The sequence below is a fragment of the Hydractinia symbiolongicarpus genome, chromosome 1 (assembly GCF_029227915.1).
Source record: "Hydractinia symbiolongicarpus strain clone_291-10 chromosome 1, HSymV2.1, whole genome shotgun sequence".
In the NCBI taxonomy this organism is placed as follows: domain Eukaryota; kingdom Metazoa; phylum Cnidaria; class Hydrozoa; order Anthoathecata; family Hydractiniidae; genus Hydractinia; species Hydractinia symbiolongicarpus.
In genome coordinates this window covers 23,700,775-23,720,932 of record NC_079875.1, presented here as the reverse complement: position 1 = coordinate 23,720,932, position 20,158 = coordinate 23,700,775, and the positions used below count along the sequence as shown (strand labels likewise).

Here is a 20,158-nt window from a genome sequence, read left to right as displayed (position 1 = left end):
ATGTGATGGCGTATTAGTTATTTTTTTTTCGCATGGTTTTATTCTCTTCAAATGTCAACGAAAATTTGATTTGAAATTTTAGTCTCGTTTGTAATACGTTAAAGAGAAAGTTTTACCAAAACTAGAAACCCGTGACCCTGCTCTGACAAAAACCCCGGACTCCGTTAATCAAGCATGAGACAGAGTAGAATCGGCACAAAATTTGAACATTAAGGATATTTTATACTTAAACCAAAATTTATTAGTCTCTTTAGACTTCGTGCGAACCTTGAGACAACGAAGACTTTTAGAGTCATCACAAAAAATTTAAATGTCTATTCGAGTTCAAACAAGTGCAACACTTCATATCGAATTCGTTTTGTTGTTTATAAATAACAACATTTACTGTTTCAAAATGTTAAAATCTATGTGCGCGCCTTTATGAATTAAAAATACAATCGAGCGCACTTTTGTTAATAAAACTTGGCGTAGTTGTTTCACGTAACCAATAATATGCACACTTAAAATTAGTTAACTTCCTGACATTTCAAAACTTTTTACTAATCAAGGAATTTGCGGTTTATTAGGGAACTAAACAACAACAAAAATTATGTGTGAAATATGCTTTCTTAATTAGTGCGATAGAAAAAAATATGCCGAATTCTTTTGTTGATATTCCAAGTGTGTTTTTCAGGGCCCTCGACAACTTAATTTGCCACAAAAGAACAAGTTGCCACGCGTTGAAAGATTAAGTTTCACACGACCATAATAATTGTCCCAAACGTTAAACTATCAAGGGACTTTTCTTAATAACACTCCTGAAACCGGTTTAATGTTGCGTGCGAAAAGTCCTTTAGTCCAACATTTACATCGATTCGTTAGCGTTTGGTCTATATTATCGAAAACCTTGTGCACGTTGTCTCCCGATTGAAAGATTGTTTATCGCTTTTGACGTGTTTTTATCGCGGACTACCCAAATCAATCTTTCACTTTTACTGAAATTTTAAAAACGCAAATTACTTGATCAACAAGTAAACACCCATGCTCGTGTCGTACAAAGATCGAAACACATTCCCACACTGAATATAACAAAAGTCTCATAATAGAGTCAGTTAATTTCTTGATGAGACATTTTCCAGCAAACTTTACAAGTAAATAATTTATTCAGTTTTTGGCTTCCCTTTCTTCAGCCTATCTTTTCTTCAGCGTAATAGTTGGAAGCCTGATAACCATTTTTATTATTCTTGTAGTGCTGTAGTATAATTTGTGTCTGCACATCACTTGCAATCAATGCAAGGTGAAAATTCTGCAGCCAAACAACCTCGTTTCCAAGCTGTAAAATTATAAATACCCGACAAATTGATTTTGCTTTTACGATATTAAAAAACAAGAGAAATATTTTTCTTATTGTTAAAGCTATCAATCCTCAATTCCGGTCGCACTTGAGAAAAATGGGGTCAAATTGAAAAAGAATGCAGCTTGTGAAATCATGAAATTGTTCAGTTTTAACACGTTAAGCAGCCTTAAAACACGTGCACAGATTACGTGTTCAGATTCGATTTGTAGCGACATGCTCTAACTTTTTCGCAGATAAGTAATTCCGACTTCGCGGTAGCAAGGCGGACATAATGATTCTTCAACAACAATCCAGATGAGTGTTTTTATAAACTCACATGGCAATCAAAAAGCCGATATCGTACCAGTTGCTTTCAGGCTACACAAAGTGACGAAGAGGAGCCATAGCGAAACCATGACACATCCGCTGGTGTACTTCGAACAAGTGCCACCACCCAGTTCTCCTTTAAACAACTAAAAAAATATAAATGCCCTTCTAATAGCAACTAAAACACTCGATTGATGGAATTTTAGACTTGGATAAAGTTGAGAACTGACTAATTCCTTTTGTAATTAGTAACTATGTAGCAAGACGCTCAAACAAAAATTCTTACCATCCGTCTAACGACTAAAATAACCAGCGTGATTGACCCGCACGACAAGAATACCACGGCAGAAAACATGAGATTGTCATCGTTTAAAATTAACTTCGAACCTTTTGTTCGTAAATAGATCGACTTTAACACCCACGGCAAACCAAGCCCAAGAAAGACATTGACGCTGTTACTCCCTAAAATATCAATTTAATAGTTACGAAGTCAAGTATGAAGATCCTGAACTCTAGGTCAATCCAACGATCAGGTTATTGGAAGTTTTTTTTACCGATTTACGCTATTCACTACCGTATCTAACGATCAAGGGACCGAAAATGGTTTCACAGCTTACCCAAACAAGTCCAACTCAAAAGTTTATCACATATTAGTATCAAACAACAAAAAGACATCCGTTTCGTGAAAAAAAACTAGAATTTTAACTTCACGATCAGTTATCCCTGACTCTTTTTTAAAAACTTATTTGAGATTTAATCCGATTCTGACGTCATTACGTTGCTCAGGGGCGCGCTGCTTATATGAAAGGACCGAACTATTATAATTTTACAGCTGCTTTTACTGTTCTGGTAATTTAAGTTTGGATGAAGCAAAAAATGGAACGCCGAAATCCACAATATTACCGACGTTGTTGATACACACAAAAAAACTTACTTACGACTTCGTTCTCTATAACTAGCAGAGGACCTAAATTGTGGAATACATTTCTTGATACACACAAAAAAACTTATTTACGACTTCGTTTTAATATTAGTACTCTCTTATAAATGTAAATCAGGCGAAAACATACATTTATTTAAATACACGTTTTTTTTAAAATTTATTTCTTCAGCAAGTAACATCTTATATGCAACATGGGGTCTGAATTCTTCAAAAAAAAGAATTAACTTGTATACAGAAGCTATCCGGAAGTGACAGAAAATGACAAAACGTTACGTTATTCCTCTGTTTGACATATCAGCACAATTTTACGTGACGAACAATCGAGCATGAGTTATAGCACATACCTGTTATATTACCAATCGCTGCATCAGCTGAATCATCTTGTAAAGCAGCTGTCTTGCTGGCAAATGTGTCGGGCATACTCGTTCCCAAGGCAACAAGCGTAATGCCAGTGATGCTGACATCTAAGCCGATGACGCATCCAAGTAGCTTTGCAAACTAAATTTTAAAAAAAAATTGTATTTTCGCAGACTACCATCGTTGAGCTCAAAAGTATTGAAACAAAGGCATTTTTTGTCATTTTTCACAATGACCAAAAGAGTCCAATACAAAATTACTACTTTAGTGCAAGCGTATGCAAGGTTGATAGCGAATAAAATTTGCTACTATCATTCTCTAGCACACCAGCACAACGAAATAATCTACGTCGAAATCCACGAAGGTCCTAAAATTCAGGACAACGGTCGTGCTGACGTCAGCAACAATTAGCGCATTCCAAGAATATGGTTTTAACTACATAACTTAAGAGTATAAGTCAAAAGACCACTGTGAACATTGACAATTGAACATTGACAAGTGGACATTGACAAGTGGACATTGACAAGTGGACATTGACAAGTGGACATTGACAAGTGAACATTGACAAGTGAACAGTGACAAGTGAACAGTGACAAGTGGACATTGACAAGTGAACATAGACAAGTGAACATAGACAAGTGAACAATGACAAGTGAACATTGACAAGTGAACATTGACAAGTGAACAGTGACAAGTGAACATTGACAAGTGAACATTGACAAGTGAACAGTGACAAGTGAACAGTGACAAGTGAACATTGACAATTGAACATTGACAAGCAAAAATTAACATGTGGACATTGACAAGTGGACATTGACAAGTGGACATTGACAAGTGAACATTGACAAGTGAACAGTGACAAGTGAACAGTGACAAGTGGACATTGACAAGTGAACAGTGACAAGTGAACAGTGACAAGTGAACAGTGACAAGTGAAAATTGACAAGTGAACAGTGACAAGTGAACAGTGACAAGTGAAAATTGACAAGTGAACATTGACAAGTGAACATTGACAAGTGAACATTGACAAGTGAACATTGACAAGTGAACATTGACAAGTGAACAGTGACAAGTGAACAGTGACAAGTGAATATTGACAAGTGAACAGTGACAAGTGGACCTTGACAAGTAAACATTGACAAGTGAACAGTGACAAGTGAACATTGACAAGTAAACAGTGACAAGTGAATATTGACAAGTGAACAGTAACAAGTGGACCTTGACAAGTGAACATTGACAAGTGAACAGTGACAAGTGAACATAGACAAGTGAACAGTGACAAGTGAACATTGACAAGCAAAAATTAACATGTGGACATTGACAAGTAAACATTGACAAGTGAACATTGACAAGCTTAAAATGTGTGAACCTAATATAGAAACAGCCTATGCAATCACTTGGGGCGACAAACTTTAAGATTAGCTGTTTTGTTTCCATATTTTTTCTCATGGCTGTAGAAGGAACAACTAAAAATTTTTAGTTGTGTGTTTCCATATGTCCTTTTGAAGCAAGGCGTAACTTACACGTGATTATAATACGAAAAAAAATATGAAATCTGAACAAACTACAATTTACCTGTTCGACGAAAGCAGCCAGAAGACCAAGCATGAGTAAAGAAACGATAAACGCCGCCCAGCCGCCCCAGACAGTACTAAAAAGAAAGATTGCACAGGTCCTCGTTACATCTTGCGATAAAGGACTTGATAAGAATATTTTATTACAGGTTATGCATTACAAACACAAAAAAATTTTTTAACTATTAAATTACAGTGGATTTTTTTAGTTTGGTGCTACTGCCAGATATTATGATTTTAATACAATCTTTAAATTTTTTAGGTAACTTTAGAATGCAGGAGACGTAATGCAGCCCTTGGCTATACTATAGCTACACAGCTAAACATAATAATATAGAAAAAAAAAGGTTCCAGTAGGATGTGACTTGTTAAATATTTTGTTTGTTTGTGTGTTTTCGTGGAAATGATAAATACTAGTACTGCGCGAAATTACATAACGACGAAGCTAACACCATTAAAGTGTATTAAACTTTTTTAATTGTGATAAATTTGATTCTCGAAAAATTCGCTAGGTAGTGTCATGCCATGGTTAAGCGGATAAACCATTAGCTTACATTCCTAGACTTCGGAGTTTAAATTTATTGTTAAAATGTTTGTTTCCATGATCCCTCGGGAATGAAGAAATAATTCACTGGTGAAAATGAAATAATCTTACCGTGGAGGGATAAAAGAGAACAAAACTTTCCATAGAAAACACAAGAAATGTAAAAACATCGTACCACCAGAAGGAGAGCCATCAAGGGACATAGCACTAGACGAAGTAAAAGAAGACACATAACATACTCCTTTTTTACAATAAAATTCGCACAGAAGGCTCCAGGCTAGTTTTTATATTTGCACTCACTGATAAAATAAAAATTTCCTTCACTTCAAGTCAAAAAAATTGTATTTTTTGTAAACAAATGTACTGAGAGCTCGAAAGATGTGAAAACGTGACATTTCGTCGATTAAAGGAGTGGCGGGAGTTTTGGGGACACTTTAGCAGAACCACACAAACACTCACTCAAGAATTTGTTGTCTCCATTCTTGCTTAACCGATGTACTCTCCGTCTCCTTGCTCACTAGTGAAGTGACTTGATCAACAATTTCGTCCACTTCTAGAAAGTCAATTACCTTCAATTAACGAAAAAACATAACTAGCATAGAAATGCTGAAGATTTTGTTTTTATGATTTTTCAAAATGCTAGAAGAATAATTCAATTGCTGTAGTGGGGGTCCTAGATACAAAACTCTAACGTATTGTCACATTCTTTAATATTGAGGAGGTGTTTTTGAACAAGTATCACATACATACCATTGGAAGTTATGAAAAAAAATTATTTAACCTATTGGCTTGTCTTCAGGAAATTTTACATAACAACAAATCCAAACTTAATTGTCAAATGAAAAACTCGATTATGACTGACTTTCCATTAAACACCCAATGCTTATCTGGCAGCAAACAGCAAATACACACGCAACTAGGCTATGAAAATGCAACATAAACTTGCTAATAAAGGTAAAAACAACTCCATGAAACAAACAAACAAACAAACAAACAAACAAACAAACAAACAAACAAACAAACAAACAAACAAACAAACAAACAAACAAACAAACAACGCAAACAACGCAAACAACACAACAAACAGCAACAAACAAACAAACAAACCTGATGTCAACGAAATGATAGCTGCACATCTATGTCCAATTTTACCAGATCCTGTCACGTGATACAACGCAATTATAAAAGTCTTTCCCATCTATGAAGAGAGGTGTTAATTATGGTATGTTTCCAAAAGAAAGTCTCTCGGGCGACAGTGTAAATGTGTTTGATGTTCAAGCGCAGAAAGAAAAGGGTCTGGATTGATTTGACTTAGTCAATTAGGGATTCAACAATTTTCTAAAAAGGGCGTTAAAAAGAGATGTGAACTCAAATTTTAGAAACGGCGCTTAATCACAGGGCATTAAAACATCACAGCATCGTTACATAAACAACAACGAACATGGTCACTTACTTCAGCATTAGACTGGACATTGATGACAATTTTTTTTGAAGTTTCACCAGATGCAAAATTCAAAACACCTTGATCGACATGTTCAAAGTCACATTTCTTCAATACCACATCGGCATTGTCGCCACCCATCGCAGTACCATTTCTAAAGTAACATATTTTTATCAAAATACATCTTTCAATCACGTTTAAATATTTTGAATTGATCATTTTGAGCAATTCGATATTTGTTCTTTCGTGTTTTAACTCAGAAACTACAATTTTTTTCGTAACAATTTTTTTCATACGAAAAGTGCGTGACAGTAAAAACTTATGTCAAATTACCAAATAATTAAAAAAAGTAATATATACCAAATAAATAACACACGTAAAATACTAAGAAAAGCAAAAAAACATACATCGTTCTATAGTAGACAGTGATATTTCCGTCAGAGCCATGCAGACGTACGACTTTTGCAGTGGCTGTCGCAGTGTTGGTTGACGTATATTCCACATGATACGTAGCTTCTTGAAATATGAACTCACCAGGATCTGAAGCACGAGTAAAGCATAGGCAAAGCCGATATATATATATTGTTAAATTACAGCTGACATGAGCATATTTTGTGTTCTTTGAGCTAATAGCTTTAAGAGTGCTTGTTTCCGAATAAATATCGCTGCTAATATTTTGTTTACCGGGGTTGCTATATTTTACAGGCGGGAAAATTCAAAATATTGTTTAAGTGAAATAGACAACATTGTATGAAATCAACATCACGAATCTAATTTTTATTCAAGAAGTTTTAAGACGAGTTTTGTTGTTATGTAGTCGATCTTTTAATCAATTTCAACGGAAATAATATATAATAACAATAATTTGAAAGAAATTGATAAGGAAAAGTAGGTATCCAAAGAAGGAACATTTCAGGTACGTCAGGTATGTAACGACTAGCTATTTATACCTTGCATGTTAATTATGATTTTTACAAAGCGAATTGTGAAGGGCGAAATCGGCGGCCAATTAGCTGCGAAATATCTTTTTGATTTAGTTATTTTGAATTCTTTTTAGTAAGGAGATTGGGTTCTGATTGATTTATATGTTTACAGCGAAATATTTCGCCGCTAAATAAATAAATCACTGTACAATAGAAACACTATTGTACAGTGAAGCGAATTTTTCAAAAGGAAAATCGAAACAAACAAAACTGCGCAGGCTCAAATACATTTTGCCTGCAAATTCGCTCTAAATTATCATCAGCATTAAAGATATAGCTGAGAACCTTATTATAGTTGAAATCTTAGGTGAAAAGGTTCAAAAATTTAAAACACAAATTTTTTTTTTATGATTCATTTACTTTTTGTTTTAAAAAACGAAACAATTTGATTTAAATTTTTCAAGCACTGACTTCAGATTTACTAAAAGCTTTCAAAAATCACATAGTATGAGATTTGCATGGAAACCAAGTAACTTTCGCGAGTCGAAATAACTAATCGATGAGAATAATTTTCGCAAATTTAAAATCTTTCGCGAATAATAATTACGATTATCGCCAGAATTAATTTTTGAGATAGATGTAGGAGTGAACTATCATTTGTTCACAGTGACTTTTCATAGAGTGTGAAGGTGCCACGGAACATCGATACAAATTATTTTGGATTGTTTTAAATAGTTGTGAGTACCAATATAACACAAAACAGAATAAATAAAAAATCGCAATAATTAAGTCACGAAAACTTATGGAGAAATATTTTGAGGGAAAAAAACTTTTATTTTTAGAATTTTTTCGAGCTGTTACGATTTGAACCCAAAAAGTGCGAAATGATGAGAGTATTTTTTCGCTAAAGATTCCAGTAAAGATTGAAGAACAAGTTTTCGCTGAAAGGGGACTGGTGCCCGCTGTGAATTAAACAATGGGTATTTCAACATTGCAATGTTGTATTAAAACGTTATTTGATAAAAAAGTTACCGTTATCTTTCATAAAGGAGACATGCGCAACAGTAGGATCACCAAGTGCTGTATCAGGACACGGATCTTTTAAAACAACGTAAAAATCTTTAGTAGCGTCTTCATCATCATTACTGTTGTTGATGATCGGTATGTGAATCCTTTTACAGTACTCATCTTCGGAAAAAACCTTTCAAAGATAAGTTACGCTTCTATCAATGGAGAGTAATATACTTTACCTCATTCACCCGGGTTTTATTCATAATTTATAACAGGATTCCAGCAGAAACATTTTTACGAATACTTTTTGAGTACAAATATTAATAAATCGCAAAACAAGAGTTTGCAAAACAAGAGTTTGCATTGTTCCATTAAATGATGTTTCAAAGTTTAAACAAAGTAAAAGGATGAGTCTTAATATAAGAGGCATAGATCAAACAATTTTTGAACAATAAAGAACTAAGTATTAGTTGAATTGAAGGTAGTTTTTGTATCTATCTGCTCCCACCACCGGAACCAAACTAACAAAAGAGAACAAAGCAACTTACTAACGTTCCAGCTGCATGTGCAAAATCTTTCTGCGCTTTCGCATGCCCTTCTCTTGTCTCGTATCGAACAATAGCGACGCTTGCCAAACCCAACAAACCGTTGTCTCGATGATCTGATATATCGCCTCTTTTTTCTAAGCTTAAGTGTCTAGATATCTGTGACATCTTTATATGGCGAGGAGTGACATGTTCGTTTTCTTGTTGGCTTAAAATACGTTTCTTCTGTGGACTATCAAGAGAATTACTATTGTTTATATTATCCTTGTTACTATTTTTACTATGTTGATTAGAGAATATAACGTTATTTTCAATGTCATTGTACGTATTTCCAGACAGTTCGCCAGATTCCGACACCTCTGGCAAGCCTGATTGATCTGCTGTTGTGTGCGATACAGAATGCAAATTGCTAAATGTCCGTTCACGTGCCGTGTTAGAGGTCAGTGAAGGCGTGACGCAACTATCTTCGTGATAAGAAACCGAATTTTTTTTACGTGGACTTAGACATCGGGTGGAAAGCTAGAAAGAAGAGAAAAAAAAATTGACAGGAAGACAAAAAGTGCAATCAGAAAACAAATGAATTAAAGACCTAAGATCGGAAATTTCTGCGTTTATGCTTCCTTGTGCGTCCGACAATTATCCAACGTCGACAACAGCAAAAACGTTACAGGCATTCCCGGTAGGTATTCCCCTTTCTTAAGTTGTTTCCCAAGATGTAAACGACATCAACTTATATTCAAAACTATTTTTATTTTAAATTTTAAGGCGGTGAAACACGATTCGAATTTAAGATAAACAATCTGTGTATCTTAAACAGTTCGTCACAGGACGTCCTGAAACATGTCATCAAAATAAGAAAAAATAGAATTTAACAAATCTATAAGCAAATGGATGCAGGAAGAATTTCTATGGAATGTCAAAGTCACAAAATATAAGGACAGGGGTGAGATTACTGAGTCTTTTTCGAAATATCTCCTTCGATAAGTCATGTTGACAACGCAGGAATGGGGTAGAAAAATGTACTTGGACAGATTTCTTCGAAATAACAACAAGCGCCGGTAACGAAGGTAATAAATTTTTATTCAGAATTTATTCTTGTTTTATTGAAAGAGAAATGTTTAGAAATTAAATGAAAATAATTACCATACTAATCTTCTGTGCAGCTTCCACAATATGGCTGAATCCAATTTTTTGACTTCTAAAAACACCAATTAGAATAACTCAAAAATTCGAATGGAGGAAATAAGATGACCTAGGATTTTGTCTCCACATTATTACATTGTGATTCTCAGTGTGAATATACGACTGCGCTATCACTAACTTGCCAACAGAACTTTAAATATATCCATAGATCAAAATCATAAGAACCAACATCAACCTCAGGTTACATAGCTAGATCTCAAGTGTGGTTACATAGTTAGATCTCATCTATGGTTACATAGCTAGACCTCGGGTGTCGTTACGTAGCTAGATCTCAGGTGTGGTTACATAGTTAGATCTCATCTATGGTTACATAGTTAGACCTCGGGTGTCGTTACATAGCTAGATCTCAGGTGTGGTTACATAGTTAGATCTCATCTATGGTTACATAACTAGACCTCGGGTGTCGTTACATAGCTAGATCTCAGGTGTGGTTACATAGCTAGCAGTCTGAGTATCCAAGGATGAAGCATTCACCTTGTTCTACGGTTAAATAATACATCGATTTGAAGCGTAGTAGATTTTCGTGAAACTGAATATGTTGCTGATGAGAAACAAAACGATCCCGAAAATGAACCAGTCTTCGTGTCTAGAAAATGTAAAACCAATTTAGAATCCAATAACATGCCTTATATCTAAACGAATTTCATAAATATGTTGGTCCCTTCATGAACCATGAAAAAATACTAGTTTTCCGGTACTATTAAATTTCGAGATACAGAGAATCTACTGTATTGATGAATATTTACCATTTAAATCAGAGAGGTGCAAGGAGTTGTTGTTTTTCCCGATCATTGCTTTAGAGATGATTTCATTGTGTTTTGGAAATTCATCAATTCTTCTCTGGCCAGTGATGCTAACAACAACAGCATGACGGAATCTGCAAAAAAAAAAAGAAATTTAAAAAAAGTCAAAATATCTATATAATTAGCTGTGTCTTCATCTCTATCAGCTGCAGTTTAATTAGATTATCAACAAGAGTTTAATTAGATTATCAACAAGCTTGGGACATTATTAACAAGAACACCTCAATACCTCTCCTGACATAAAGACAGTGTTGCACCAATCAAAAAATTGTATTATTAATAAGTGCAAAAATATCTTCCTGTATTGTTGAGTACGGTTACAGTTTATTATAACAATTAACAAAAGGTTTTCAACAAACTACTTAAAAATAAGGATGTGTCTTCCCTGTCCCCTCTGTGACACCCAACCCCCTTCCCCATCCCCAAAACATTTAGTAACACTTCCCCAACCCCAAAACATTCAGTAACACTTGATCTTTGGCTTTGGGTAGGTTTTTGTTGGGATAATCAATTTTGTGGATCTAAAGTTCCGGACAAATAATTTGCGTGAATCAGTTTATTTTTTCAAATAAGAATTTAATTTTGTGAATAGTTCGCGACAGTTTTCTGATCTCAAGAATATCTCACATACAGCAGCTATATTAGAAAGTCGTGGCGTATTTACAGCTTATAATATTTTATTTACAGGAATTTTTTCACAAACAACATCAACAAGAAACTTTGTATGATGAACAAACAGTTTTTAAAACTTGCATTTAAACAATTAATAAAGAATTTATTTCAACGACAATACAATCAATGGCAGTATTTTTCGATAAAAACATTTATAGTAGCTATTATCATTTAGAAGGTGACCCTTATACTTAATTTCTATTACATTGAAAAAATGATCTCAAAATCACCTTGCTCTTGCAAATGCCCTTGACATTGTCGAATCAAAATGTTGTTTCAAACCTTGCACGACATCATGAGCTGTAACGTTTTTCTCTGGACTACTTTGACGTACATACGACACGATATCTCTATGAAAAAAAGGATGTTCTCATGAAAACGCATGCAGAAAACATTTTCTTTAATGGAAACTGGATTGTATTAGCAGAAAGATAAACTTAATTTAGTAGACTTTTTTCACAGGGATTTAATTACGTGGTCTGCCCATTTGGATCTTATGTGGATGTTTAATTATTTTTTATTCCGTTTTTAAAGTATATTTTAACTAAAAAAACACACAAAGTAGAATATATTGGAATTATTTCCCTCTGTAGTTTGTCTTTCACATGGATTTATTTTCCTGGTTAGGGCACAAAAACTTTTTTTTACAGGACATATATGGGGGAATTTTCATTAAAGCCCTGACACATTATGAACATTCCTCCTTCAACAGTACCTGTGTATATATACTTTTCCGGACAACAAGTTTCAGGCTAGCTATTCATCAAAGTAAAAATCCAACGCAAATTTTTTACCTCAAGAAAGATTCAAAAAGTGTTAGATAAAACCAAACCTTATTTTTGATCGACTGTCAGTAAATTGTTTCATCTTGATTTCACTGTAAAAAAACAAGAAAGAAAACAGTTTATTTTAGCTGTAGATTTTTCACCATAATGGCATAACACTAGTAAGAGATTAAAAAATAATTATTTTACTTGTAGATATAATCTATACTGCATATAATCAAAATTTTAATGGAAGGTCAGGTTTAAATGTGACATTTCCTGAACAATCATAGTGAACCTGTTTTTCATAATAAGGTATAATAAGTGACAGAAAGTTTTCACGCTAGAAATACGAATAGCATTGCTTTAAATTATTTTTCTGCCAAATAAGCCAACTCTTTATTCATTTGGAAAACTGAATACAAAACTTGATCCTGTGATATAAACAATCCACGTTAATTCGTTTATTAGTTTCTTTAGATACCAACCTAACTTTTCTATTTGGACTAACAGGACATGTTTCACCGACTGGTCTAATAACTGGTTTCTTTTCCATTTGATCGACAGGATGTACATCAACTATATGTTTCTGAAATGAAGAAATAGCTAGAATCAACCATAACCATCTGAACCATTTCTTTGTTTTTACTCAGTTAACACAAATATTTTGCGTATGAAAAGTATCAACTATGAGCTATGGTTGTTAAATTGTTGTAAGTACTTCATTTGTAGAATTTCATAAAATAAATTCTAAAGAATATTACAAATAAAAACAACAAAACAATTTAATAAGCACAGCTAAGATCAATGAACGAAACAATAAAGTCCTATGTTCCCCAGCTGCATAACTTTTTTCTCAGATATCTTGCAATAATTAAACTAGCTAATATCGAAATAAATCTCATTTAATATCAAAAGTCCTTAAAGGTGTGTGGGTCAAAAGGAAAGCATTTGAAGTAAAAGCAAATGATTGACATTACACTTACAAGTGGGCTGTGGTGGATACCATCCTGAGAATTAGAAGCATGATGGTTATGTCCCAGCATATGCTTTTTATTCTTCAGTCTGTGGCACCACCAACCTTTGTCTTGTGCCCAAGCAGTTAGCACAAGTAAAGGAAAAAAGAAAAGAGTCAAGACGGCTTCCCAAATTTCTACTTCATTTGGAGAGGACCATTTTAAAACAATTAATAACCACACATATGCGAACATTGACCATAAAGAAGTGATGACAAACACACCAAATTCCATGACACGTTTTGTTGTGTTCGATGGCACAGTTATGATGCAAACAGCAGTTATGACTAACAAATTATACGAAGCTGATCCAATAATAGTAAAAATGCCTAAACCATTAGATGACTTAGGACTGTCTAATGTGGACACAGTCTCAATCACTGCTATTAAAATTTCTGGTGCTGAAGATCCTAAAGCCATTAGAGTTAAATTTGCAACAGTCTCATTCCATATGAAAACCTCTTGCTCAATACGTTGTTTCTTTTCGTAATCAAATGTAAAAATGATACGTTTTTTGCTGGTAATCATCTCAATACTCAGCATAAAGACATCAGCAGCAATGGCAATACCAAGAAATATATAAAGCATAGCCAGTGTATACAACACACCTCGTAGCCATTTCGGCCACAAGTTTTCTGCAGGTAATAATAACCAACTGTCAAAGCATACGTCGTTATATTCCACAATATAACCAGATGAATAATTTGTTCTGATGACCATAATTTTGTTAACCTACACCATTATTAAATCTCAATGTTGTGCATATATATGTTTCTTTGTATTCACTTAGCATTTCTTCTCTTTTCTTGCACTAAATTCATAGAATTAGACAGTTTATTTCACTGTAAAGTAAAAGGATGCAAATTTGGAATCACTTTTGTTGTACTGCACGTAACTAATGTAAACATCATAAAGCATAGTGACATTAGGAACTTAAACTTACGGATACGCATTAAGGATATTGAATGGCTCAAACACATATTCAGTATATTCAGTAATCTTTGAAGGTTCTTAGACGTAAAAGATAACATAATTATGAAATTAAAATTGTTTGCCAGGTAGCAAAAATCTACGTTTTTGTTTTTTACTAAAACGTCTGAGGTGGAGAATCTTGAGCAAACTCTAAAACAACTAAATGAATATTATTAAATCCTTGTTACAGTGCTCATACACACCCTAAGATAATCTGAGACAAATACAAATGCATTCCAAATCCCACTGGAAAAGTAATTACGATATCTGTTGAAAAGATCAAAATGTGAACTTGAGTTACTTATTATTAGTATTATAACCATTATTAGCCTCCTTAGCTCCTATTGGTACTGTTATCAATGAAGTTCCTGCAAAGTTGCTCCAAGTGCATTTAAAGCTCCTGTTCGACCTACAGAAACTGTGCAATCACAAAACTGTTCTTGTGTTGAATGCTAAGCAGAAAGGATGAATTCACACTTTTATAAACTCTGGCCTGACTCAGCCAGGAATTGAACCATGATCTTCCACACTAGGAGTGAACCATCCACCACAAGGTCACCAGTCGGTAAAGTAACAAGTATGTAAAGAAAATAAAAAAGTAAAAAATATAGTAAAGAAATTGCATACGGAAGTTACTAAGTGAATCAATTGACTGCTGGATTCTGCAGCAGTCCCTAATTACTATGTTTTGCTAGTGGTTAAGCAAACTTACCCTGGTTACTTTACCATTTCCCTTTAACTATGAAGATAAATTCAAAAAAAAAAGCTAAATAAAGCAGCAAATTCAATATTATATATATTATTATTTTGGCTAAAAAAAAATTGGTCTAATGAAATAAAATTTATAAGAAAAACAAACAACAACACTAAATAATTTATTCCTAGTGAACGTAATAAATGTATAGTTGTTCACAAGCTCCCTCCTAACGTTTTGAAAAAGATATAGAACAGTTAAGCAATATAGTCTGTACAGAACATAATCATAAAATAATCACCTATAGAGCCTTCTAGACTTATTTTGTGCAATGTAATAAAAGAAGTCTTTTCTTTGCCTGCTCAGACTTCACAAACCAAAATATATACACCACCAAAAATAAGAAATGATACACAGTATAAATAAAAACAAATTACTGTAATTTTTGTGAGAACTAAATTTCCAAAGATGCATATCCTATTTATCTTATGACAAATAACTGTCATGCATTTTGTAAAAAAGGAATTTGACATTATTTTTACCAATTGATATTGCTTTCGTGGATATTTTCTGTTAAAGACATAAAATAAAGAGTGCTGAAGTTGAAATTTGAATGTGCTGGAATAATCAGATGTAAATTATTGTAAATTATTTTTGAGAGAAGTGGAAAAATGTTTTTACCAAAAAATTTTCAAAAAAAAATTAATAATTCATTTTTTATCATGAATCATCTTTATTAATATCTCAAGATTTCTATATTCGAAAGTATCGGTGTCTAAAAATAAGTATGGATAGTAAAATATGAAATTTGATATTGATTATAATATTTCATGAAAGCTTGGAAAAGAAGAACAAAAATACTAGACATGGTCAGAACAAAAAGCACAACAGTGAATGATTTTAAAAATAAAATATTATGAGACTTGATATCATGTTGAATCTTCTGAACTCAGTATATTGCAAAACTACCTTTCTTTTATTTTCTGTGTAGAAAAGCCACAGGAAAAACCTTATGTCATCCATGCTATGATAAGGAGAAATGAAGATTTTATTGTTTCATGGATGAAGCATATTAACAAACTTCATGTAAAATCCAATATCCAATCTCCAAAATATAGAAGAATCTTTATTGCATTGGATAATAGCCAAAATCTTTTTTTCTGCTATCAGGTGTAAACAGACATTCATGAAAACCTTTTTGTTGGCTATAAAAAGATATTTTAAAAGCTTCTATTTTATCATATCACATAATCAATCCCTTCATACTTATAGCCTCATTAATATCAAAGCTATATATATATACTATATATAATGTTTTGAAACACTTTTCCATAGGGAATGATGGCATTAATGCCACCCATAATATTCAACAAATAAAAGTTATAAGCTAAAGTTGTTATATATATATATATATATAGATATATATATAGTTAAGATGGTTAAGATGGCACAGTGAAATTATTACTAAAATTTTGTTAAAACAAAATCAAATACTTGCCAGATTCTGGGAAAATGAGCTAACCATAAAAACAGCATTTCCTTCTCAACTTAATGTTATCTCTAGAAGTTGTGTATTTGAAATGGTTGCAGTGTTTTTGTTTGTATGTAAGTTTTAAAAAACAACAGTACTTCCATTTAAATGAAAACACAGAATCTATCACACTTTCACATAAAACTGCTGGTCACCATCAAAATATATACAGATACACACTACAAAAACCAAAACTCATACAATTGAATATATATTAATCATGGAAAAAAGGTCCAATAATATTTTGGTATTGCATCACTTTGTAACATCTGTCGCTTTGAATTTTCAATCAAAAGTGAAAATACTACAAAAAGGGTTATTAATAATTAAAACAAGGGTTTGCATAACCAATGAAATACTAAATATACATAGATGTATAACATGAAAGAGAGGAATAGACATAATATAAAACACTGTAACCAACTGCCAATACTATGCTTTCCAATAAAGTTTGTGTGTAAGGTTTGACTCGAAACTGTCACAAATAAATATTACACAAAGCCACCAAGTAAAAAAATGTTGTTAAAAAGACCCAAATTCAACTTGGTTAATTATCATTTTTCCACATGGTCAAAACTTAATTTAAATGTCCAGTTATTTTTATTATTTTTATGGTTCTTTATTGTTTTAAAGGAAAAATAACTGCAACTGCAATTATGGAACAAAAAGCCAAGCTGGTTTTTATCAAATAGTGCAGATTTGTGATGTCAAACAGCTTTCAATGTCATCTTCTGAAAGTGATTAATCACAATCTTTTTAGTCAAGCATAGAGTCATTATTAAATGAAGATACTCCAGATTCTTATGCTCACAAAACAAAATATATACCATTTTCGAACTTTAATATTCAAAAATTAATTTCCTAATTAAAAACCTAAAGATATACAAAACCTGAAGATATTTATTATACTACCACAGCTTGTATGGCAGGGCGATTTCACTTTCTGACTACCATAAAATTTGTATGGCATGGTGATTTAACTTTATGACTACCATAAAATTCGTATGGCAGGGCGATTTCACTTTCTGACTACCATAAAATTCGTATGGCAGGGTGATTTCACTTTATGAAATCATGAAAGAAACAAAATGGCACACTTAATTATTATTATGTTAGCACTTTTGTCAGCCCTTATTTCACCACTTTTGTGATGTCATCAGAAGCTTGAAATTTCACTAACATACCACTATCTGCTTAAAATTCAATTACTTTAATTCTAGAGCGAATTATCACATTCTGTTTGAAGTTTCTTCAAGAGAGAAGAAAAAGATATCTAAAACATCTGATTTTTTTCAATTTTTGGGTGAAATAAGAAATAAAAAAACTGGAATCTAAAAAAATCGGGAAATTGGATTAATCATGTGAAATAAAGTTGTGTTGTAAGTTTTAACTTCTAAATACACATGTCCAAAATTTAGAAAATTATTTTCCTTCAAAAATTAATTTCTTAATTAAAAACCTAAAGATACACAAAACCTGTCCATCTCCGAAATTTAGAAAATTATTTTCCTTAATAAAATAAAGTTGTGTTGTAAGATAACTTCTAAATATAATCCTAACAAAAATTTCCCAATTATAAGAACTTCATAGAGATTTGCAGGGGTAGATAGCCAATATAATACCATGGCTTTGAGAGGTTTGGGACCTAAAAATTTATAGATAGATATTAAACTTCAGAGATTTTATAATCATGCTACTGAGCAAAAAAGAGTGGAATCCCCCCACCCCTGAATCGAATAGGGTCAAATTTCTGACTACCACACAGCTTGTATGGCAGGGTGGCTTAGGTTTTGCCCAAGGATGCATCCTTTTTCTTAATTTTCTTTTCTTTTTCATTCTGTGAATATATTAATATTTTTTCCTACTTTGTAATTATAAGAGAGCAGGTACATGGGTTGTTCAGTTTCACTGGAATTAAAATATATAACATGTTAGTAGCTTACTGGACGAGATATCCTTGGCCACACACTCATAATAGTGATACAATTTTGATCTTACAAACTTAAGAATCAATGTTAACAAAGATAAAAGAAAATTATTATATGAAATCTATATTCAAATAATGACTAATATGGGCCCAAATTAGTTCTCCTTGAAACTGGACTAAATATGATAAAACACAGAGTTATCTTTTTTATTTTCTGAGGTGTATCCAAAAACTGCACAACACTGATGTACAAAATGAATCAGCTTTCCACTCATCAAGGCAAACAGCTGAAGGTGTGATAAAGATGTGTGGTAATGACAATTATTTTTATATATTTTTATTTTCTATTATGTTGTTAAACATAAAAATTATAAAAGAATGAATTAATATAATGAATCATAGTTTTCATGTTTTTTTTCTATTCATGACATAATCAAAGCTATTAGTCATAATAATTTTTACTTTTTGCACAACCTTACAAAGGAGAAATCTAAATGTTTTTTAAAACTCCTAAAAATTCTGTCTATGTAATATAAATTTTATGGTAACTAAGCCTTGATCATATGGTTTTTTGTCACGATTTTTCCTTTTGTTAAAAACAAAAGGAAAAGAAACATATATATAATTGCTGTGTTTTTAGTAACACAGATTTGTTAATTAACATTTCTTTATGAAACATCTGCAGACATGATAAGTGATGTTATTAACATAAAAAACAATGTTTTTAAAAAAAGACTACAAATAACAAAAGCACACAAATCCGATTTCACAGTGTGAACAACATATGTTTCAAAAGAATAACAACAGTAATATGTGAGAAAAAGCAACATTGTGTCTCTGCTGCTACATGTGCAAGGCACAAATGTCTTATGGTATTTTTTCCAAATTATATGTTCAATTGTAAATATATTAAAACGTTCTTAGAGCATGGTTATAAAACTTTGACTCTAACTTATAAGTCAAGGAACATGGAAAAAACCATGGACAAAATTATTGAAACAAATGCAGCTTTTTCATTATTTTTTTAAGCACAGACAGATGCGTGAAATCGTCACTACTCTGCACCCTCCGCATATGTAGGTCAGATAGAGAAAATGTCCAAAAAAAGTCAGCCGGTATTAATTACAAAGGTAATATCTTCTGTGGATCACTGACTGACCTATTTAGGTTATAAACAACCCATGGCATAATTAAAAAAAATAGAAAAAAAATTATTGGTGCTTAAGTTGTTGTTCCTGAATTTACTTTTGAGGTTCTGAAAATCCTGGGCAAAAAAAAAAGCTGTCTGACTGATGGACACATTTTTGCAAGAAATTCATGAGGAGAACATGACATATTTTCAATGTTGACTTTGCATTGCACAGATAGACATTCCTTACTTGTCCTTGAGTTGTTTTAAAAATCTCTAACATATAATTTTTTCCATGTTGGCTCTATCTTGTCGTGTTACAGTCTAATTAGGCGGGTGTCATAAATATGTGGTGGTAAATTCATTTGAGTCCTAAAAATTGGGTCAGTCAGTGAATAAAAACTCCAAAATTTGAAAAAAAAATGGTGTCCAGCTATCCAACCATAAATGCGCCATTACGCTGGTCT

At 32.7% G+C, this 20,158-nt stretch overlaps 1 protein-coding gene across 1 annotated transcript; it reads right to left on the bottom strand.

Moving 5' to 3' along the window:
* Positions 1 to 1,079: 1,079 nt before the first annotated feature.
* On the bottom strand, positions 1,080 to 14,559 carry LOC130647353 (sodium/calcium exchanger 3-like). Its single transcript, XM_057453180.1, has 18 exons — positions 13,409 to 14,559; positions 12,911 to 13,011; positions 12,491 to 12,535; positions 11,889 to 12,008; positions 10,930 to 11,060; positions 10,658 to 10,769; positions 10,124 to 10,178; positions 8,984 to 9,499; positions 8,457 to 8,625; positions 6,909 to 7,041; positions 6,514 to 6,655; positions 6,168 to 6,258; positions 5,520 to 5,613; positions 5,172 to 5,267; positions 4,518 to 4,593; positions 2,930 to 3,083; positions 1,929 to 2,104; positions 1,080 to 1,788 (listed from the first exon to the last, which is right to left on the bottom strand). The coding sequence occupies exons 1-18, from the start codon at positions 14,156 to 14,158 to the stop codon at positions 1,660 to 1,662; spliced, it is 3,090 nt and encodes a 1,029-aa protein (XP_057309163.1). The 5' UTR covers positions 14,159 to 14,559; the 3' UTR covers positions 1,080 to 1,659.
* Positions 14,560 to 20,158: the final 5,599 nt, after the last annotated feature.